The sequence below is a fragment of the Micropterus dolomieu genome, linkage group LG09 (genome assembly GCF_021292245.1).
Source record: "Micropterus dolomieu isolate WLL.071019.BEF.003 ecotype Adirondacks linkage group LG09, ASM2129224v1, whole genome shotgun sequence".
In the NCBI taxonomy this organism is placed as follows: Eukaryota; Metazoa; Chordata; class Actinopteri; order Centrarchiformes; family Centrarchidae; genus Micropterus; species Micropterus dolomieu.
Window position 1 is genome coordinate 11,615,876 of NC_060158.1, and position 21,592 is coordinate 11,637,467.

A 21,592-nucleotide genomic window follows, 5' to 3' on the forward strand; every position below is an offset into this window, starting at 1 on the left:
GACAGAGTCCTTGTCAGCTCGTGTAGTGTGTGACCCCCTGTCACCGATCAGTCACGTAGCGTGAACACCACAATGAATTCAAGACTCCCGTCACAAGATGGTAAGTTGTGTGGTCTGCACGAGCCTTTAGCAGCAGCTAGCTGTAACTTTAGCGTTAACAACAAGTAAAGTCTTTCCATCTTTCCATCAGGAAACTTCATAAATCACAGAGTTGGGGCAGAGCAGCTGGAAGATATCAGAGGGAAACCCAGAAAAGAGTTACCTTTCCTTCCTAACCATAAAGGCACACAAACTGAACAACCTCCAGTTGTTTAAATGCTGTGTGTGTTTAAACAACTATTTAACTTAGTTTAATTTAATATAACATGTATGACCGCTTCTCTGGAACGTGGGCTTGTATATGTAAATTTTGGGGACGTAAATGTTAATGACCCTAGATGTTACATCACACCTAGTGCTTGTTGGCATCTGCATTTTTTTCCATTCCACTACTCTCATGCAAACAAATTGGACACACACCCTGCACTACACTGCCTGTGCCCCACCCACATGCCCCCAGACCAGGCAGAGACCAGGCACTCTGCAACACTTGATTGTCACACAATCAAACACCAAATTAAACATGTTGCATTAAAGAACACAGTGGCTCAACAAGTTAGAAAGCTTTTCTTGCGTCCAGATCAACATGGTCATTGCTGAACAGCTTGACAGGATGCAGCACGTCATCACAACAGCACCATGCCTACACTCACTCATTGACCATCAACTCTGCTGGCTTCAGACGATAAAAGGGGAGTGTCAGGGATGGTGAGCTCACACTGTGGGATGAACATTGTCTGGCAGAGAGGACTCTTTATCAGTTATGACTCATCTGTCCTAAACACCCACCACCTCTCTTTAGTGTGCAAAGCTTCCCTTTGCGCTGCTGAGTATGTCTCATCCAGCACTTGAAAGATGAGCACCGGGCCTCATCTTTTTGAGTAATAGGGTCACAATGCATGGATTTCAGATTGGTGTACACTCTATAGACAGTGGTTACAAAATTTGAGCTTAAAATTATTAATTAATAATTATAATTAGAGAGTCCTGTGCAGCTTCTTAGGTGTGATCAAAAGATAGAAATGACTGAACACAAAGGAGAAGGGAAACCTGTATTTTGTATTCTTGAGTAATCTTCTGTATCACTGCAGGAGACAGGTTTAGTAAAAGATTTTGATGAGTTGGATGACTTGTTGTTCTTTGCATGGTGCTCCATTCATCTGTCTTGGACAGAGTGAATCTGTGTATGCTGCTACGTTCTTAAACAGGAATCACTGAATTTCCATTCCCAAACTATGATCTAGCTTTAGATGGTGCAAACTGGATGCAACTTTAGTTCTATAGTGGGAGAACCATTGAATATAGAACCCAGGAACCTAAACTGGGTTCACATCATTGTACGAAATATTTATAGTGTTTTGTTATATAGCAACAAGAAACATTTAATGAACTATTTCATGAAAATTGGGGGACCATGATGTTCTAATAATTTACTATAAACTTCCTGGAAATATATATGCAGTGTTTTGCTAATCATGGGGAAGGTGTCAAACACACTTCCAGTTAATTAATTCAAATTATTTGTTTGCAGAATTTAGAGTCTAGAAATATAGTTGTATCACATCTACAGTTGTATCACATTGGGCTTAACTTGTTGGCAGCTGGCAAATGCTGCTTCATGAGTGTAATGTCTAATGTTGAATGTAAGACTTGTACTTGTACCAGAGTATTTTTACATAGTGATATTAGCAAGTAAGGGATCTGAACATGAATACTTCATCCACCACTGAGCATAGCTACAAATCACAAAGGGAAGCCCTTGAAATCTTTAAGTCACTGTGTGAAGAGCCCACTGCACAGAAGTACTGAAGCTCTCACTCCTCACCGCGTGGTGGCAGCAACAAGTCTACACGTACCAGAGGTGATCGTCTCCACGCCCATATGAGAGGTTCCCTTCAAATTTCCGCTGTTTGAGTAGAAGAATCAGTACAAACAAAGGTAAAGTTTTCTCTGCGCTGTCATAGTTGCACTTATCCGAGTGATAATGTCAAGGGTTCTTCTCAGAGCAAGCCTAAGGAGATGTATCGCCTCCCAGATGAGAATGGCATCTGATCAGGTAAACTGTGGTGGACTGGTGAGAGATGCCTCTTTGAATGTTAGCATTAGCTTGCTAAGATCAGCCAAGTAGTTGTTTCCCGACGAAGTCTCTGATCAAGACAGCAAGGCAAGCTACTCCCTAACGAATAGTCACCCTATTTTGCAGGTTTATTGACGAGTTTTCTCGAGTTCTCATTTAGCAAATCATCCATTCAGAACTAAAAAGTTCTATATTACTGCATAAGTGCATTTCTGGTGTTGTAATGACCATACAATGAAATGTATGTACTTTGCCCCCACTTTATTAAACAATGCAGAATAGGAACATATCAATAGACAAAAGTCTTCATAGACATGCATATGTCCAGTAACAGTCTTAGGTCTGTAAATTACAGTAGAAACAGCATTTTTTTTTTTTTTTTTTTAAAGGAATAAATGTGTTTCACCCTGTCTTCCAAAGTAGGTTTTTTTGTTTGTTTTGTTTTTGCTGTTCTGTTGGAGAGTTCAGGGTCAATCATCAATTCCTCTGTTAGTATGAACAGAAAGGTTCAGCACCCTCACGTAAATTGAATACTACTAGATACTAAAGTAGCAAAGAAATGACTCTCAAAGAATCAGATTTATTGCCAGGTACATTTTTACATAGGAGGAATTTGCTTTGGTATAAAGAGGAATTGAAACATCAGAGGGACCTTCACACGTGTTAGTTTTTAATAAAGATATAAATAAAGATATTTTCTGATGCTTTTCTTATCTCAATTGTGACAATAAAATATTCCCTCTGCTCCTACTCAAGCTTGGCGAGTTGGGAAAGGGAGCCGGCAAAGGTGGCGGTGGAGGAGGCTCAGTGAGGGCGGCAGGGGGTGCATTTGGAAAGCGAGAAGTAGCAGAAGAGGAGAAGTACTTCAGGTGAGAATCAGACTGTTGAAGGCCTGCAGCCTTGGGTTTTCCACAATGTTGTTTTAACCCAGTATTTTGGTGACAGGAAAAGGACTGTATATAATGTGTGTGGGCACTCAGGGGGGCATCGGTTAGAATGCAGTCCAGACAAGATGTTCCTTGTAGTTATTTATTGAAACAGAAGCGGAGTAGATTTGTTTGTGTATTTTTGGTTGTCTGCCCGTGCACACAGTCTTATGGGACAACCAAATAGCAGTACAGCAAACACTAGATGGATGGATATCTACAAACGTCTCCGTGTTCCCAGCCAACGCTCCCTTCGCTGTCTCACGCTGACTATCGTCTATTTACTTCCGAGAACAGCGGAGCGCTGGGCTGATCTGATTGGCTGCACTCTAGCCAACCTGTCGGCGGCGGTAGTCCTTGGCCACACCCAGTATCTCTTCATTTCCACCTGCAGGCAGAAGGAGAAGGAGCAGATGGAAGCGCTGAGGAAGCATCACTCGGAGGAGATTGAGCACCACAAAAAGGAGATTGAGCGCCTACAGAAGGAGATCGACCGCCACAAGGGCAAAATCAGAAAGCTGAAACATGATGACTAAAGCTGGGAAAGCCTGTTATCATTTCTCTTCACAAGAATCTGACCATCTTATTTGTCGCTTCAGTGATTATCACATATTGATTGATTTACTGCTGGTCAAGGCAGGCACTGTATAAGACTGACATGAATACTAATATTACAATAAATTTGTTAAATTTCCAGTTCATTGTGCTTTGAATAACTGTTTAATAACTGCCAACTATGTGTCTGTGGCTCATAAAGCATAAGCATAGCCACTAAACTGTCTCCTCCTGCTTTGTTAGAATTAAATTAAAGCTACTTTAGTGTTAAGCAAAGGTATATCCAAAACTTTTGTAAGCTTCTGTCTTCTAAAAATATAAAATGGGCATTAGTGGTAAAGATCTCACATGAGTTGGTGTTTGGAATTTATATTCAGAAGTATGTAGTCGAAAACAGACCTCCTCAAGCTAGTGTCATTAGTCTGAATCTATTCTCGATCATGATACGTTTTATGATGGGGCAATTTGGAAGGAATATTGAATATTTCCCACAAAGTCCGCACAGCCATCAGTGATAAAAAAATCTATCAACAAACTGGATTTAAATTATCTGTATAGAAGAATCTCACTGTCTTGTTTTTACAAGAAAGAAAGTCAGTGAAGCTATTTTATAAGCTTATGTTCAAAGATCAGGGGGGGGGGGAAATCAACATTTTTGGAATATAGCTTCATGTTGGCCTACTGTCACATGGGGAAATCATGTTGACGAAATGTAAAATGTATTTTTTTTTAAAGTCTTGGAATAATATATGCTTGACGAACAGTCGTTAGATTTTCCCCTCTAAAAATGAAACAATCAAATAATTAATCTATACACCTCATTGGAAATGTAGTAAAACAGAGACTGTGGCTACTTCGTTTGTCCTAATTATGCAAATGAAAGGCAGTTATTAAGGGATGAACGGAAATGAATTAAAAACCTTCAAATAATCTTCACAAACTGTTCTGCAAATTTGGTTGAAGCATGTCTTTCCTACTGTAGCTACCAGACATGTGACTGAAAACAAAGATCTAATGATTCTGTAGACGGAGGTTGGTTGCCCACGTGGTCCCTTGGGACACACACGAGCATCCTTCTGGACCATGTTTTGAAAGGGTTAAACAATAACATTCAACAATATGCAATGAGCTGGCGGCCTCTGTTCTGGCTTCTCTTGTGGGAATCGGTTAGTGTGCATTTTATAATTAAAGGGCAGCAAATGGGTGCAGACAAATCTAGTTCAGTATAAAATAAGCAACAGGACAACAAAGCATCAGGCATCTGGTTTTCCCCCAAGATGTAGTGTCAGACCAGGTCAGATAACTGTCTTCTGGTCAACCACCTAAGTAAGAATGCAGGTCAAAGGTCAGGTCTTGGTAGTCCCGAGGATGGCATACTGTGGAGAGCCTTTTCAGTCAGTGAGGCTCTTCTCAGTTTCGGCACTTTCAAGTGCACTGTTTTCACCATGAATCATAGGAGAGATAGTCATCTCTCTTTTAACCTTTGTTAATAATTACAATCCTTTGTCTACAACATCATCATCACCTCTTTTGGTGATTGGTTTTGGAATAGATGGAAAAGGCTTTGTACGCAGCGGGAGGGAGAGATGTACTGTCACTGTGATCACATGTCCTAGGTTTATCCTGTCAAATTGCAACTGAGACAGACTAGCCTTGCGTGTGGGCTAACCGCTTTAGCAAACACTGGTCATCTCAGCATGCTTCTTGTGATGGACTGCAGAACGAAACCAACCAGCCACGTGGTTAATTGTAAAATTTTACCTAGGCCTTTGAATCACCAAACAGAGAAATGTGTGGTATTTGATGTAATCAGTAACAGGGTTGTGTGAAAATTTGAGACCTAGTGCTTGCGGATGCACTGCACCATTTACTGCTAGTTGGACTATAATACTCTACCACCCTGTGCTCTGTGGGTTGGCCTTCCCCACCGATTTTCCTTTAATAGAAAGCTGTGGGAGTGGGCAGGCAAGTCATCTTAGTGGATGGTGACTCTAGCCTATAACAGTGAATTCATAATATACTAATGAACAAACAAACATGTTTAATACATTCAAGAACTTCTTGTTTAGTAGATATCATTTTAGAATCTTCGACTCGTCCAAATAAAATTAGACTTTGTGAAACCTATAGCTATAAACTCTCAGTCAGTTAGCATCTCAGACATGAGGTCACTGTTGAATGTCTACCCATGGTGTATGGAAAAATGTAGTTCGCCGGTACTCACCACAGCAGTGTGTGTCAAAACAGGCTTGTTTACATCACCACCCTTGCTGTCCCGGTTCTCGGGCCCAACCACTGGCCACTCGTCAGTCAGCCGACTCCAGGTAAAAACCCATCTCCCCCCTTCCTTCCAGCTCCAAATCACTTGTTTTACCCATATCAATATACCCTTGGAAGCGGCTCAAATTAGAAAAAGGAGAAAGAAACAACACAACAGCAGCCAATGTAGCAATGATGTCACCTGATAGATTTAAACAAATTACCAGTTACAGTTACTACTTTTATTTTGTCTGTGAGAGGTTGTAACTCGCCCAGTGTGTGTGTTTGACTGGATTCTGTCACTAGCGTCCGTCCCGCCCCCTCCAGCTCTGTCCATTTGTTTTCTCCTATTTTCTTGTCATCTGTTTTAGAAATTGTGCAACATCTTTTTTCCAATGTGCACTTTTGCCCTTTGCTTTGCCCTCTCCCCCTGTACTGTCCGTATCCTTGTACCAGGATGGCTTGATACAGCACCAATCATTTTCTCTTTTGACAGTTGTCTTCTTGCTTCTTGTCTTCTGTATGTTAAGCAGGCTCTGTCGTACTGTCTGTCTTCCATGATGTGACATGCATTGAAATACAACTCTGCCTTACTCCAGCAGCAGTTTCTGGACTAATCAAACTCAGAACTTTTAGGATCTCATTGCATCTCGTTTCAGACCACCGTAGTCCTAAGGTGATGGTCATGCGGACTAAGAGAGCCCTACATGATTCGGTCTCTTCTTGCTGTTCAGCTGCTGGCCTGCATCAGGCAGGCAGAACTTAGTCCAGTAATAATTCTGGACTGTGCATTGTCCTTTGTTGTACTCAACAGACTTCAAACTGCTTTCCTTCTTGTCTTGCTGGAGTGATGTATGATGGTAATGATGATGATTAAGAAAGGAACATCTTATCTTATCGTAATGCTGATCTTGTGGAAGTCCAGCTTGATCTGATTTTCTCATTGTTATGTTTATCTCAGTCATTGTGGGCCATACACTTTGACAACCTTATTCAAACTGCTCCAGCTGTGTCTGTGGAGCTGTCAAAGGTTTCACTCAGGCTGGTCACGTGAGCTATGGCTTTAACAATGTCCTAAATGTCAATATTCTTCTTTTTCCTGGCATTTCTTTCTCTTTCTCTGGGCAGAACCAGTGCCTCTTTATCTGACTTTTACTGGAGAGGAGCACATTTCCTTCTGTGCACCAGTAGTGGGTCTTTAATTTTTGGTTGCTCATGTCTCTGTTGCTGCCCGGTCAGATTTTAGCAGCAGCTTCACCCATGGCATTTTCTTACTGGGCTGGATCTGGGACTGGAGCATGCTGCAGGAGGAGGAGTGGAGTCCAGAACTGGATCAGCCAGAATGGATTCCGTGACTTGTGTTCCTCGGTTAAAGAAGATATAATCAGTTGATTTGTTCTTGTGATTGCTTTCATCAGTAATCAGTAATCAGTTTAGTCAGATCCTTAATGAATCTATTCTAATTTTCCGTTCTGAGCTTTCCTTGGCCTCAATTTTTGTCTTCATATAGCCTACCCATCTGAATAGCAGTTTTTTTTTTTTCTTTCCTCTGGACAGGGCTGCACGCTCTATTGCATTTCTGCTCTCCTTTCTCTCCAAACATGCCTTTAGCTGGTTCAATAGTTTTAGACTAAAGCTTCCATTTTGCAGGAAACCCATTTCAACCCACTTATCAAATTGTCCCATTAATGTTTAATATTTTTCAGTCATCAATTTCATCTCTGGTGAAGGTAATCTTGCCGTGGATTCAGACTCAGTCCTTGCTTTACTCTGACACTTGCCATAGTCTACTCTCTCTAGCTAGTCTGTAGTCTGGTCCATAGCAATATTTGGGTCCACTGAGTTCGGTTAAGTCTGAGGCTACGCGCTGCAAACCCAACTTATCAGCTAGAAACCCCAAAAACCCAGAGAAACCACAGAGAAACCAGGACACGTCTGTCCGCAGGCCACTTTGATCCAGTTACACTCTGAACTCACTTGTGCGTTTACAGGTGGTTAGAGGATCCTGCAAATCACTCAAGTGCGAGAATTAAGACACTTCCTTCGCTCTGTTCAATCTCTCTCTCTTTATCTCTCAATTATCTACTCATTTCTCACCGTGAAAGTTCTTTTTCTTTCCTTTATGGAACAGAGCTCCACTGAACACAGCTTCTCCCTACAGAGAGCAAGATTCTGTCCTTCAACGGAGTCCGAATCCCTCGTACGTCCCATCTGAGATGCCAAATTGTTGTGGAAATTGTATCTTGCTGGTGAGGGATTAAGCAAATCATAGACTAACAACCAACCGTTGTCTTTGAATAATTTATTAATAAAAGAGAATAAACAGAGAAGTACTAAAACACACATAAAGCTGGTCCAGAGACCTGCTGCCTAAGGAAGGGATGCATAATCATTTACACAGTCTAGGTTTCTAAGTTTTTGGAAACAGAGATCCTCTCTCAGCCTTGAATGAACATTCCAGGAGAGGAGAGGAACAACAAGAGGGGGAGAACACCAAAACAATCTCACAGCTCTGACCTAAACCCTAGTAAATGTGGACTGACTAACATAAGTGAGTATAGAAGAAGAAAAAGTTAAGGATAAAAAACACAATACATATATCTATATATCCATAAGACATAACAAAATTAGTAATAATAATAGTGATAATAGTAAAATAACATGTATAAAATTAAAATTAAATGTAAGAGGACACAATTTTCTGCCATAACAGCGACAATGGGAGCAACTAGAGAAATGGTAATTTACACACTCTACTTAATCTGGGTAGCTGTAACAAAATAAAGAAACTGATAGAATATCTACATAATACTGAGTTATATAAAATGCTATAGACCAGAAGTTTTCAAGATGGGCTCATCACAATTTCATGGGAGGCTCGGTGAACAAAACATCTATGGCTATTAGTTATTACAATAATTATCAAAAAGGGATATAGAATAGACTCAATGTGTGATTTTATTAAAGAGATAGTTTTGGTGAATTTTACAGTTTTTCCCACATTCCCAGAGAAAGGACATACGACAGACCGTAGTTATGTATTTGGCCCACAGTGTCTTTGAAACTTTTAAAACCCCTGCTATAGACAACTGACATTGACAAATATGTGAACCTCAAACATGGGAGGGCAGCAATACGCCGTAAATACGTCTAGTCTGCCAAATAAAACAAAAAGAAGAAGAAGACGTCAAACGTCACACGATCCCCCGTTTTTTCGTTCACATCTCGCGATAATTGCTGAGCGGTGGCGTTGTTCGGGCGAGCCGACGACGAGACCGTAGCTGTCTGGAAATTTGTCTCGTGTGTTAGATTCAAACGTATTCTTCATATTAGACATTCTTTGTACGTCCGACACGTTAATCGTTCCACATTTTAACACGCGTCGCTGTTAGTGTCCTGAATTAGACTGGTAAGTTGTGCTAACTATCTGTTTGCACCTCGCGCGGATCTGATTTGTGAAAGGTGTCTTTCTGCACGGCTAGGCCTTCGTGTAAGCTCGTTGGCTAGCCAGCAGCCAGCCCAAAATTACTGTCAGTTTAAGATGAGAAAAACATCTAATTGTCAAATGCGTCTGCCTGCAGAAATTCCAATTCGCCCGGCAAGCCCCTGTGCTTGTAAATGTAAAAATACAATGTGTCGACCACTTCGTTAAGCTAGCAAGCTGCATGTGAAGGGGGCGGGACGGTGGTTGTCGATGGTTTCTTCAATTGACCGGGTTATGTTACCTTACAATCCCTGAACGTTTTCTCGCCAGTTTCAGTAATCACACAATACTTTTGCAAAAGCAATTCCTAGGAGGATGATGTTAAGGTTTTCAGATCATTAATATCAAATGAAAGTAATCGTGTTAAAGTTACATGGGCCACTAACAGATTACATCCATCCATTTGAAAACAACAGTTATATAAAGTTGGCCGCATTAAAACATATATTCAGTTTCAATAATGGAAGTCCAATATTTGTTGATCAATCCTCATGAAGACAAATACAATCTTAAGATTAACTATTACATTAAGAATTGCTTTTCGTGGTTGATGGGTATTACAGGAGTATGGCTGCCGCTGAGGTGAACGGTAGTTCTGGCCCGGTCAAGGAGGAAGAAGAGCCCATGGATGTGACGACAACACACACAGAGAACTACCAGACGCTTATTGATGCTGGGCTACCCCAGAAAGTGGCTGAAAGTCTAGATAACATCTTCCAGACAGGTGGGTGGTGGTTGTTTTGGCTATTAAATGTCATATTAACAAGCTGTGCTGGAGTACTACAGGTGTCTACTGTAGCTGAGCCTGACAATGAAAATGCTTTGTTATTATAGGCTTGGTGGCGTATGTTGACCTAGACGAAAGGGCCATTGATGCACTGCGGGAGTTCAATGAGGAGGGAGCCCTTACTGTGCTGCAGCAATTCAAAGAGAGTGACCTGTCCCATGTACAGGTAACCACATGGACGGATTACACCCCTTTTTGTCTGAGCAAAGAATTATGTTAATGTAGATCTTTGTAAATAATATCTTGTTTTCTTTTTCATGCAGAATAAAAGTGCTTTCCTTTGTGGAGTCATGAAAACTTACAGACAGAGAGAAAAACAAGGAAGTAAAGTGCAAGAGTCCACCAAGGGCCCAGATGAGGCAAAAATTAAGGTAAACAAAGTGAAGTGGATGAATGAATGTCATATTTACATGCCTCTGCTATGCAGCTCAGTTAATGCTTTGTTTTTTGTGTTTTTCAGGCTCTATTGGAGCGCACAGGATACACCCTGGATGTCACTACCGGGCAGAGAAAATATGGAGGCCCCCCACCTGATGATGTGTTCAAAGGAACACAACCAGGGATTGGAACTGAGGTAATAAAAAAATAAACATTTTTTGTCCTAGTATTTAAGCCTCTAATGATTTCAAGTGAATGTGAAATATTGGGTCTTTGCCTCAGTATCATTCATAAAGAATCCTAAATATCATGGTGGACATTGTGGTTCAGAAATCCTTACACTTGTCCGCCTGTATTCTTCATCAGGTGTTTGTTGGAAAAATCCCAAGGGATTTGTATGAAGACGAACTGGTTCCGCTCTTTGAGTCTGCTGGTCCCATATGGGACCTCAGGTTAATGATGGACCCTCTCTCTGGTCAGAATAGAGGTTACGCCTTCATCACGTACTGCAATAAGGACGATGCCCAAAAGGCTGTGAAGCTTGTAAGTAGTCTGGCAAGGTATTGGAAGAACTGCATGAAACCATATAACAACTGGACTTTTTAAAGGATAATAGTCTGATTTCTGGAGAAGTACTGTAAAGATATAAATAGGAATTCAGAGTTGGCCTCTCCATTTCATTTTCAGTGTGATAACCATGAAATCCGCCCTGGCAAGTACTTGGGAGTGTGTATATCTGTTGCAAACAATCGCCTGTTTGTCGGATCAATTCCAAAGAACAAGACAAGAGAAAGTATTTTGGAAGACTTTGGCAAAGTTACAGGTAAGTTTCAAAAGCACAGAGGTGGATTTGAGTCAAACGCATTAACACAAAGCCTCAGTCATAAACAATAGACTTTTTTTGGAAGTTAGAGATGCCATTGTTTTGTCTTACAGAGGGTCTCCAAGAGGTGATATTGTATCACCAGCCAGATGACAAGAAGAAGAACCGTGGCTTCTGTTTCCTGGAATACGAGGACCACAAGTCCGCAGCACAGGCCCGCCGCCGCCTAATGAGCGGCAAGGTCAAGGTGTGGGGGAACCCAGTCACTGTAGAGTGGGCTGACCCTGTTGCAGAGCCAGACCCAGAGGTCATGGCCAAGGTTAGCAAGTCTCGTGTCCTGCTCTTTACACAAAAAGCATGCTTTGTTCGACAGGGTAATAAATATTCAGGTTTTGTCTTCATAGGTCAAGGTGCTCTTTGTAAGGAAGTTGGCCACTGCTGTGACTGAAGAGCTCCTTGAAAAAACCTTCTCTCAGTTTGGAAAGCTGGAGCGAGTGAAGAAATTGAAAGACTATGCTTTTGTCCATTTTGAAGAAAGGGATGCTGCCGTTAATGTGGGTTTTTTTTAAGCTTTAGACAAGGTATTTTGCATGTTTTGAGTCCATGTGGATTACAGTAAATAATTGATTTGTTTGTTTAGGCAATGGATGAGATGAATGGGAAGGAGCTAGGAGGAGAGGAAATTGAGATCGTCCTGGCAAAGCCCCCAGACAAGAAGAGGAAAGAGCGCCAAGCAGCTCGGCAAACCACCAGGAATGCAGGGTGAGAGGCAGAGACATATGACTGGCCCGACTTCTCGCATAAAGAATGCATTAAGTGTAACACTATGCTCCCCTCGGCAGGTATGACGACTACTACTACTACCCACCTCCACGCATGCCTCCACCAGGTCGAGGCAGGGGTCGTGGTGGCCGAGGGGGCTATGCCTATCCACCAGATTACTATGGATATGAAGACTACTATGATGACTACTACGGCTACGACTATCATGACTACCGTGGTGGCTATGAAGACCCTTACTACGGCTACGAAGATGTGTACAGCATGAGGGGCCGTGGTACTCGTCCCAGCAGAGGGGGGCCTCCTCCACCTAGAGCTCGTGGAGCGCCACCGGTACGAGGCCGGGGCGGCTACGCCCAAAGAGGGCCTCCCCTCGGTGGTCCGAGGGGTGGCCGAGGAGGGCGGGGAGCCCCTTTCCAGCCGCAGAGGGGCCGCGGTCCTCGTGGGGCCAGGGGCAATCGCGGGGGAAACGTCGGGGGAAAGAGGAAGGCAGACGTGTTTAACCAGCCTGACTCCAAGCGCCGCCAGACCAACAACCAACAGAACTGGGGGTCCCAGCCCATCGCCCAGCAGCCCCTGCAGCAAGGGGCCGACTATTCCGGTAACTATGGTTACAGTAATGACACCATGGAGTTTTCACAGGATTCTTATGGGCAGCAGTGGAAGTAGATGAACCAAAAGGTATTTGGCAAAGTAACAACAAAAAAAAGAGAAAAACAACAATAAAAAGAAAAAAAAATAACACAGGAGATTGGCCACAATTTTTTGATTGACTTTTTATTCTTCATCCCTCATGAAAACAAATCTGTATATATATATATCAGAGAGAGAAAAAAACGGACAGACCCCAGAATTGGCTCGAGATGATTGGCTGGAAAGCCTTTTGGCTGAAGATATGAACGTAACCGTTGTGGTGAATCATTTAACTCCTACGGTTACAATGGGACATGTGTCTTTAAAAAAAAGAGAAAAAAAACATTCAAAACACTTTTATTGTTACGTTTTGTTCCTGATTCTTTTAAAGCCAACAATGAACATTTACAAAAAAAAGTGGACATTGATTCTCAAAAGTCTGAGAGGACATTAAATAATGATATTGCCTTGCAGGAAGTTTTCGTCCGTGCCCCTTTCCTCCCTCCCCCTTCTTGTACTCCCTTTATTTGTGGTTTCTCATAGTTGCTTAGGGATTTGCTTGTAAATAAATGCATATGGTTAGAGCTTCACACTTCATTTTTTTGCAATGGTGGAAAAAAGAATCCACAGGAAGGAAGAAATCGAAGTTTTGTAAAGTGTATGCCTAGCATTTCTAGAGGTAGACAAATTGTGTTGTTTTTTTTTAACTGATACCATAACTTCCTGTTTTCTTTGAACTTGCCCAATAGAATTTGGTTTGGCTTACCTTAAGAGCCATAGCAGTTTGTTCTCTGATGTTCTTTGTATTTATAACTTTTACGTTTGTTCCGTTTCAATAAAACTCAGCTGAGCATCAGTCAATTGTCAGATACTCAAATTCAGTGTTTTCATTCAGTATTTGATTTGATTTTTACCTCAATTCTCTTATTTGGATGAAGATCTTCTTTTCCAAGTCAAATTTTTTTGCCTCAAAGGATAATCACAAAGACTGAAATTGTGCAATCAGACAACGGGACAAGAGAATTTTAAAGGTGTTTGGATGATGAAATGATTAAACAGGATTTTAACCCTTTTTATTTTTCAGTGCATGTTACATCATTTCCTGCACTCAGAATTTATAAAGTGAATATCGCAACAATACCAGCAACTATTGAAGAACCAAACTGTAATTTTGACTTCTTGCGATTACTCAAGATTGTACCTTTTTCAAAATTTGTGTGCACAGGTAAACAGTGTATGATTTAGTAAACATCAGCCTACCTTCACTAAACACTGTTCACTGCCTTTCACAAGGACAAGGAAAACCTTGAGCTCTTTGTAATTTATCTTTGTGAACACTGTAGATGCTTAATGGATCATTATTATAATTTTGCTGCACCTCGCACAGTCCTTGTCTATATTTCTTCTCTTCATAGCATATCCAATCAGAGGCAGCCAGAGAGAATGTTTTGGGATGCAGCCATGGAAATGCATAATTATGCAATAGAAAATGTAATGTTAATGGAAGTAAACATATTCACAGGTATACATTTCCTGTGCCTTGCAACTCCAGTTTCTTTCACGCCATTTTAACATTAATGGTGTTTATGAAGACAGGTTGACATCTACTGAAGCATATACAGTGTACACCTGTCCACACAAACTTTGAAGACAAGGACATTCTTGCATAATTGTGAGATGTCACCCGCATTGATGTGGTCCTGATACACTCCTACAGTCTTAACTGTGACAACAACACATTTGACTTTGAATGGATTTGTACTTGTATGCCGAGTTGTCTTCAATTCATTTTTGTTATTTCCAAAATCTGCACATCATCTCAGCCATCTGTTCTCTCCATTGGAAGACACCAAGGATCTGACCATCCAAAGGGTTAAAATTCTTAGCAAATGATCACCAGTCAGAATTTGTTTTTACCATTTAGAAGTGTGTTTTTAACATCTGCCTTTTGGTACCATGGTATCATTGTATTTTGTTTCATGTGTCTGTCCTCTTATTCCAACCTGCCTAGGTGGAGAAGCATTGAGAGCGGCACCACTAGAATGAGGAACTCACCTGAACGGTACTCAAGGGTGAGCTAGCCTTGCACAGAGTACTGTCTCCTCTCCTGTAGCTAATTGTAATCACTGGAGAAACACTAGCCGTAATTATATTTTGTTCTTTTTATTGTTTCCTTATACTGTCAACGAATCAAGCTTTTTTTTTTTTTTTTTTTTTTTTTTTAATTCAGTAAGAGTGTTTCCACCAAGGCTATGAAGAACACAAGTCACTAAAGTTGACTGAAGAATCATTGGAAACATTAAAATTGTGTTACCAGCATGTTTCTGGGGTTTAGAGAACACATGAGCAGCACATATTTCCTTCAGTGTTAGTGCATTTTTCCCCTTAAGCCAACAGTCATGAACAATTTCAAGAGCCAAATGGCTGTTTCATTAGACTGGATTTGTCAGCCAGAAGGCAGACAGTCAAGGATTTGGTAAGCGCCATAAACTCCAAAACCCTGCAAACACCTGTTGCCTGTCTTGGCTCACTGCACCAAAAATCACCTCCGCTGTCTGCACACATTCTGTGAATGGAGGGTGGTGGTGGACATTTCCCCTCCTACACCACTAGAGGTAGCAGTTTTCACACCAGCATGACTAGTGGTCCATTGTTTCTTTCACCCGGAGGTGCATTTATTTCTCCTTTTCTGAGCTGCAAATGTGTTAATTAATAGTTAGATATTAACTAGAGGAGCTGGTTTTTAATGTATTGAAATGGCAGTGGGGATGGTGAATTAGATATTGGTGAAATTGGCTGATGATGGAACAATGGCTATGCCTCAACTGATGTCTGTACCCTTCAGCGCCACAAGATGGCAGTAAACGGGCTAGAGTATTTAGATTGCACAGGTAAGACTGAAATAGGGAGTGCAGTATTACAGCAGAAAGCTTATTTTATCAATTGACACACACTTTGGTTCACATTGAAGTGCCATCAAATGCTGGAGTGTCCTTTTTACATTTTCTCATATCAGAACTGTCTTTATATGTTGCCTCTTGTCACCAGGCAGTAAAGGAGCTGCCCGCATCCATGTGAATGAGTTCACACAAATGGAAGGGACTGATTGGTAAGATTGTTCATTATCTAAAATAGTGCTCAGAAAGTCTTAACATGTTAGTATATTTTAAAATATAACTACATTTAAAAATACAAATTGATGTCCTATTTGTCTCTTTATGACCTCTTTACTTCCTAGAGCCAGTCAATTCTGTAAGAAGTTTTTTTTTTTTTTTTTTTTTTTTTAGATTATAACTAGACATTAAGTCACAAATCTGGCATAATGTCTTTGAGTTATTATAGATGTATTGCATCATTTTAAAGACAATACAGTCTTTATCGTCATGCTTACAAACTGCCCTTATCTGTGTGACCCTTTTCTAGCTCTGAGTCAGGTCAGGCTGTTCTCCACAAACTGCAAGCCAGAGCCATCAAAGGGTTTCACATCCCTCAGAATGCTGGACCGTACACTTGAGGTCCAGTACTCATGGGGACACTAGCTGACTACCCTGTTTACAGCTCAGCTGAAGGCACAGGTGAGAAATTATAGTAGATTAGTATAGCTGGTAGCGAAAGTTGTAAGCAATTTCAGGAGGTGTGAAGAGTAGTGCATTTACAACACTACTTATGTTTTACATCAGTCTTTAAATTTCTGTATTTAATGTTTAATGTCTTTTCACTTGCTGCAGAAGCGTAGGAGGATACAGTTGATGGACATGTCATGAATCCAGAGCTCCATCCAACAGACTGCAGCTTCCTTATCCAGCTGAAAGAACTATTGCTGTAAAGGGAAAATGATCTGTTGCTCTTGATTGTTGAATACATTTTATTACCCATGTAAATGTGTGTGTGTTTGCATATTTACATATTTACTTTATTTATGTTTATTTTAACTATATACATAAAAACATGAACCTAGTTATGTTTCATTTACAAACATTACAGCATTTTTAAAATCATGGTAATAACTTGACAACCCCTGCATGACTCGAAGTCATTACGTTCAGTAGTGGTTCCTGTAGGAAATGAAAAACATGTTCTTCACCAGTCAAACAGATGGGGGTGGGCATGTAAACATAATGGGTGATGGATGAACCACACTAACATGTCAGTGGCCAGCCTCTGCCAACCCTGTTCACTACAATCGGCCCTCCTGCCTCTTCGTAGTTAAATGAAAGGTAAACTTTTGAGTGGATACAGGTGATCTAGTTCTATACCTATTTATTTGAGTAAAATTATGTAATGTAAAAAAAAAAAAAAAGCCAGGCTAAGATCAATTTCTAAGCAGCTGAGCCGTAAGGTCATTAATATTGCTAGAGTAAGTCGTCGAAGGAGCTTTGGTTGCATGCACGGCACAGTACAGACATATAGCAGCTGGTTACTAGATGCTGCTGCTCATAGTTGTAATCATGCCAGGAAAAAAAACAAAACAATGTACAGCTCGGTTCTTCTGGGTATTCTCAGGATGAAATATGTGGATGTAGACAATAACACTTGGTTAAATTTTAATGACATAACAAGTGCAGTCTTTTTGTGCGTGATAACACACAAAATCCTGCGTTTTCCTGTATTTAATAGCCTAATTTGAAACGTAAATCGCATGAACCGTGCCCAATGTCGAAACGGACGTTTATCCTTTATTTCCTGGTTTTTCAAAATAAGGCAAGCTACGTTTTTAAGAGACATTACAAGGCCCTGATTCTCCGTCCTTTAGGATAGATATTTAGCAGTTTGAATTTTGGTATCGCTATTAGATAGATTTTTCATATTTTATAGCCCTTCTGACATAACCGTGTTTTTTATTTATTTATTCCATGTTAAATCGATAATTGCACATTTTTAAAGTAAATTAATTCATAAAGATATACTTTCGTTACATACGGAGCACGCGCAGATTGAACTTGAGCTATTTGTACTATGTATGCAATGCATGGTCACGTGATGCTACTACGTCACATGTAAACCAGGGGGAAGATGGCGGCCGCCGGAGGAGAACCTTCTTCTGAGAATATGTCGGATGAATTATTTCAAACTTTTATCTCGGAGGTACGATAAAACTCATGAGACTTTATGTGTTTTGAAAGTGTCGGCCTCTCTCCGTACATCGGCTGAAGTCGGTCACTTAACGATTATCGTGTTTATCACCTATGAGGCCTTGCATACATGAGCATCGGCTAATGATAAGAAGCTAACGCGTTACTGAGATGTTTTGTGAGCAGCTCAGTCTTCCCAGTTTTATCAGGACACCACCAACTTTCAGTTTCCTATTCTCAACAACCACAAGTCACTTAAACTAAATCCCAGTTGGATAAACATTAATTATTGTCGAGGCAGGTGCTGTTAGCCTTCTATCTATCAGCTTTATGAGTCGCAGTGTAACTAACGTTGCGTTTTGACCAGTCACAAGCACAGACAGTATAATAAAAAAGGTCACAACACATGATTATCAAACGAATGAGGTCAGGCTCCCTGAGAACATGCACAGCAACCTTTGTTTTATCGCTTTTCACTCCTGAATGCTAGCTGTACTTAGACATTAGCAGAAGAAAGTAACTCATATTAAGAACATCACCAGAAAGCTGCAGTTTGAATTTGGTTGTATTTTGAATGTTTTCGTTATATGTTTTTGACAGGTGAAGCAGATTGAGAAGAGAGACTCCGTGTTAACCTCCAAGCAGCAGATTGACAGACTGCTCAGGCCTGGCGCATCCTACTTTAATCTCAATCCCTTTGAGGTAAGTTTAATTATTAATATATGTATTAGTTATTTTGTCAGTTAATTAATGTAAAGAAAAATATAAGTATTGATTCATAATGATGTGACATTAGTAAAAAACGAGCCCCGCATCTTGGAAGCAGGCACCAGCGAAATGCTGGTAAAATATGCAAATCGCTGGTAGATTTACTTCGCTCACCAGCCAAAAAAAACAAAACAATGGTAATCTATTGAGTGGCTGCTACACTCTGAACATTCACTAATCATTTGGCTACCCTGCTTAGAAGCTATGAAAGTGTTTGTTATCTTTACTGAATAAATTACTAAAATGATTGATCCATGTTATAAAATAAAATTAAGTGAAATTGAAATCAAATTTCTGATTTAATTGGTCAGAACTTCTAATTTCAGTACTAGTGTTTTCTCTTACATAATGTTGCCACTGTCTGTATTTCCCCCAAAAAATAAATAAGAGAAAAATGGGAGGTACCATTATTATTTCATGTGTTGCTCTTGTGATTGAATTTTATTTACAACCATTCTGCTGATGTGAAGCCTTGGTCAGAGCATGATGATGTTGCCACCATTACTATCATTACAATTGGATTTTAGCAAAGTATCTCATATTTGACTCCTCAGTTAAGATATGTATGTAGAATAAACCGAACAATGTTCACATCATTTAGGTCCTGCAGATTGATCCAGATGCAACGGATAACGAATTGAAGAAAAGATTTCGGGCGGTGAGCAATACAACAAACTTGTTGTGGTCTTCTCTGTGATGACATGACTTGCATGCAGATGTTATAGTGCCATGATGCTTTTTGTTTCTTTATTTCTAATATTTGATCTCTCTAACTGTGCAGTTGTCCATTTTGGTCCATCCAGACAAAAATCAGGATGATCCAGACAGAGCACAGAAAGCCTTTGAAGGTAAATTCCTTACATCCCTGAGTATGTATGGTGTATACGCTGTCATTAAACTTGTGAACTGACACCATGTTGCCCAGTTTGTGGTTTCTTATGATATTAACGAGCACAGTAAAATAATACATTCGACTTCTACCTTTTCATTAGATGAAAAAGAAACATGTACAAGTTTCATTTCACCTGAATGTCTCGCCATGTTCTAGCTGTGGACAAGGCATACAAACTCTTACTGGACCCGGAACAGAAGAAGAGAGCCTTAGATGTGATCCATGCAGGAAAGGAATATGTGGAGCATATGGTGAGTGTTCAACACATTACCATAGCTTTCAAACATTCTAGACATGTTACTCATCCCTCCTGATCTAAATTTTTTGGTCACACTTTTATTTTCTGCCATTCTGCACTTCCAACAGGTAAAGGAGAAGAAGAAACAGTTGAAGAAGGAAGGGAAACCATTGGATGTGGAGGAGGACGACCCTGAATTGGTAAGTCAAAGTTACAGAAATACATACTTGCAGAGTGCTGAAAATACTTAATACTCAAAATTACATTGTAAGGTAATTGTAAAAAAAAGACTAAAACATTTGAAAGTGAAAATGTACTGTGGCTTTTCAAACATTTTCTTAATACAATATTTGTGATGTCTTTTTATTTTATAAATCACCCAAACATCTTCAGTTTGATTATTTTAGACAAATAGGTATTTAAAAATGTTAATATAGCAAGTATTTGTCATGTCCATTACCATATATGGGTTATACATGATTTTTATTTTTCCAGTTCAGGCAAGCAGTTTACAAACAGACCATGAAGCTGTTTGCAGAGCTTGAAATCAAGAGGAAGGAAAGGGAAGCAAAGGACATGCATGAAAGGTAAATGACACACAGTATATTCACAACCACTTAACTGTAACACTTGTTTACCTGCCTTCACTCCTTTTTTATTCAAATGTACACATTGTGTAAATGGTGATTCTAATATCTGATCAAACAGCATTCAATCAGAATGTCATTGATTTTTCTCAATTAACTAGGAAAAGGGCAAGAGAGGAAGAAATCGAGGCAGCAGAGAAAGCAAAGCGAGAGAGAGAATGGCAGAAAAACTTTGAGGTGTGTTCACCCATGACTCTGGTTACCTACTTACAAAAAAAAACCCATAATGCTCTTGCTTTTGGCATTTCTTAAATGATGAATTTTTATTCGTCAGGAAACAAGAGATGGGCGTGTGGACAGTTGGAGGACCTTCCAGGCCAAAGGCAAGAAGAGCAAGGAGAAAAAGAACAGGTCGTTCCTCAAGCCCCCGAAAGTCAAGATGGAACAGAGAGAATGATGCTGTAAAATGGAACTTTATTAGATTAAACTCACTGGTATAAAAAAAAAAACAGTTCTGTATGTCCTCACCTCGTCATCTGCAGTCAGCTGTGTAGTCGTCACCGGGATACTACATCGTCCGACAACTTCCTCACCCTGACCAACATAGTTTTGTACTTGGTTTTCTAATGTACATATTTGTGATCTGGACCCCGAGATCATACCTGCCTCATGTAAGAAAGAGAAAATGATGCATCTTCCACTTCTGTAACTGACGAGATACATGTGGTTTGTCATTATATTTGATTTCTGTTCTTTATTTTTTTTTAACTAAATAAAGCTTGGTCTTAACAAGCCTACCTTACAGTGGTCTACAAAGCTGAGTCTAAACTTTACAGAAAAGTTTAATCGCTAGGTTTGGTGATATCTAGAGGTATGTGGCATTGTTTTTGAGGATCTGGTTGCAATTATAGATCCCTTCATAAAATACTGACTGGATTTACACAGCACCTTGAAATATGCTCATATCGGAGCACAACAGCAAAATATTTCAGTTCGCAGAAATCTTCAGCATTTTGATTTAAGTCTGCAGTAGAAATGCACATTTTGCATTTTCCCCTCCTTTGTCTGAACCGTGAGCCAGTTCATGACATAACAACCTTAGTTCTGCATGTCTTAAATGTATTCATTAAATTACTGTCAATAAAGACACCAAATACCCGACAGGTGTTTGTTGCACATAATTTCCTATGTTGTTCAGGATTCCACAAAATGAACCCAGCTCAGGAGTGTGAGC

General features: G+C 40.2%; 3 protein-coding genes across 4 annotated transcripts; all 3 read left to right on the plus strand.

Annotated features, from left to right (window-relative positions):
• Positions 1-1,991: 1,991 nt before the first annotated feature.
• atp5if1a (ATP synthase inhibitory factor subunit 1a) lies at positions 1,992-3,798 on the plus strand. Its single transcript, XM_046058659.1, has 3 exons — positions 1,992-2,155; positions 2,933-3,045; positions 3,497-3,798. The coding sequence occupies exons 1-3, from the start codon at positions 2,084-2,086 to the stop codon at positions 3,636-3,638; spliced, it is 327 nt and encodes a 108-aa protein (XP_045914615.1). The 5' UTR covers positions 1,992-2,083; the 3' UTR covers positions 3,639-3,798.
• A 5,348-nt stretch (positions 3,799-9,146) lies between these two features.
• LOC123976454 (heterogeneous nuclear ribonucleoprotein R) lies at positions 9,147-16,682 on the plus strand. 2 transcript variants are annotated; one of them, XM_046058651.1, is made up of 15 exons: positions 9,147-9,325; positions 9,964-10,124; positions 10,235-10,353; positions 10,451-10,558; positions 10,648-10,761; positions 10,932-11,108; positions 11,253-11,388; positions 11,502-11,707; positions 11,793-11,942; positions 12,029-12,150; positions 12,231-12,769; positions 14,813-14,873; positions 15,850-15,910; positions 16,225-16,376; positions 16,530-16,682. In XM_046058651.1, exons 2-12 carry the CDS (start codon positions 9,968-9,970, stop codon positions 14,845-14,847), a joined length of 1,863 nt encoding a protein of 620 aa, XP_045914607.1. In that variant the 5' UTR covers positions 9,147-9,325; positions 9,964-9,967; the 3' UTR covers positions 14,848-14,873; positions 15,850-15,910; positions 16,225-16,376; positions 16,530-16,682. The 2 variants fall into 2 exon arrangements, with proteins under 2 accessions (XP_045914607.1, XP_045914606.1); XM_046058650.1 differs by lacking the exons at positions 14,813-14,873; positions 15,850-15,910; positions 16,225-16,376; positions 16,530-16,682 and having other exon boundaries at positions 12,231-13,668.
• A 1,050-nt stretch (positions 16,683-17,732) lies between these two features.
• On the plus strand, positions 17,733-21,519 carry dnajc8 (DnaJ (Hsp40) homolog, subfamily C, member 8). Its single transcript, XM_046057751.1, has 9 exons — positions 17,733-17,886; positions 18,474-18,575; positions 19,243-19,299; positions 19,423-19,489; positions 19,690-19,784; positions 19,900-19,971; positions 20,267-20,358; positions 20,520-20,595; positions 20,693-21,519. Exons 1-9 carry the CDS (start codon positions 17,815-17,817, stop codon positions 20,813-20,815), a joined length of 756 nt encoding a protein of 251 aa, XP_045913707.1. The 5' UTR covers positions 17,733-17,814; the 3' UTR covers positions 20,816-21,519.
• The last annotated feature ends 73 nt before the right edge of the window (positions 21,520-21,592 follow it).

Coding starts and splice junctions, on each gene's coding strand:
- atp5if1a (XM_046058659.1), top strand. CDS start 2,084: ATGTCAAGGGTTCTTCTCAGAGCAAGCCTAAGGAGATGTATCGCCTCC. Junction 2,156..2,932: donor TGAGAATGGCATCTGATCAG/GTAAACTGTGGT, acceptor CTCCTACTCAAG/CTTGGCGAGTTGGGAAAGGG. Junction 3,046..3,496: donor GAAGAGGAGAAGTACTTCAG/GTGAGAATCAGA, acceptor TTCCACCTGCAG/GCAGAAGGAGAAGGAGCAGA.
- LOC123976454 (XM_046058650.1), top strand. CDS start 9,968: ATGGCTGCCGCTGAGGTGAACGGTAGTTCTGGCCCGGTCAAGGAGGAA. Junction 11,708..11,792: donor ACCCAGAGGTCATGGCCAAG/GTTAGCAAGTCT, acceptor TTGTCTTCATAG/GTCAAGGTGCTCTTTGTAAG. Junction 11,943..12,028: donor AAAGGGATGCTGCCGTTAAT/GTGGGTTTTTTT, acceptor TTGTTTGTTTAG/GCAATGGATGAGATGAATGG.
- dnajc8 (XM_046057751.1), top strand. CDS start 17,815: ATGGCGGCCGCCGGAGGAGAACCTTCTTCTGAGAATATGTCGGATGAA. Junction 19,490..19,689: donor AGCACAGAAAGCCTTTGAAG/GTAAATTCCTTA, acceptor GCCATGTTCTAG/CTGTGGACAAGGCATACAAA. Junction 19,785..19,899: donor AGGAATATGTGGAGCATATG/GTGAGTGTTCAA, acceptor CACTTCCAACAG/GTAAAGGAGAAGAAGAAACA.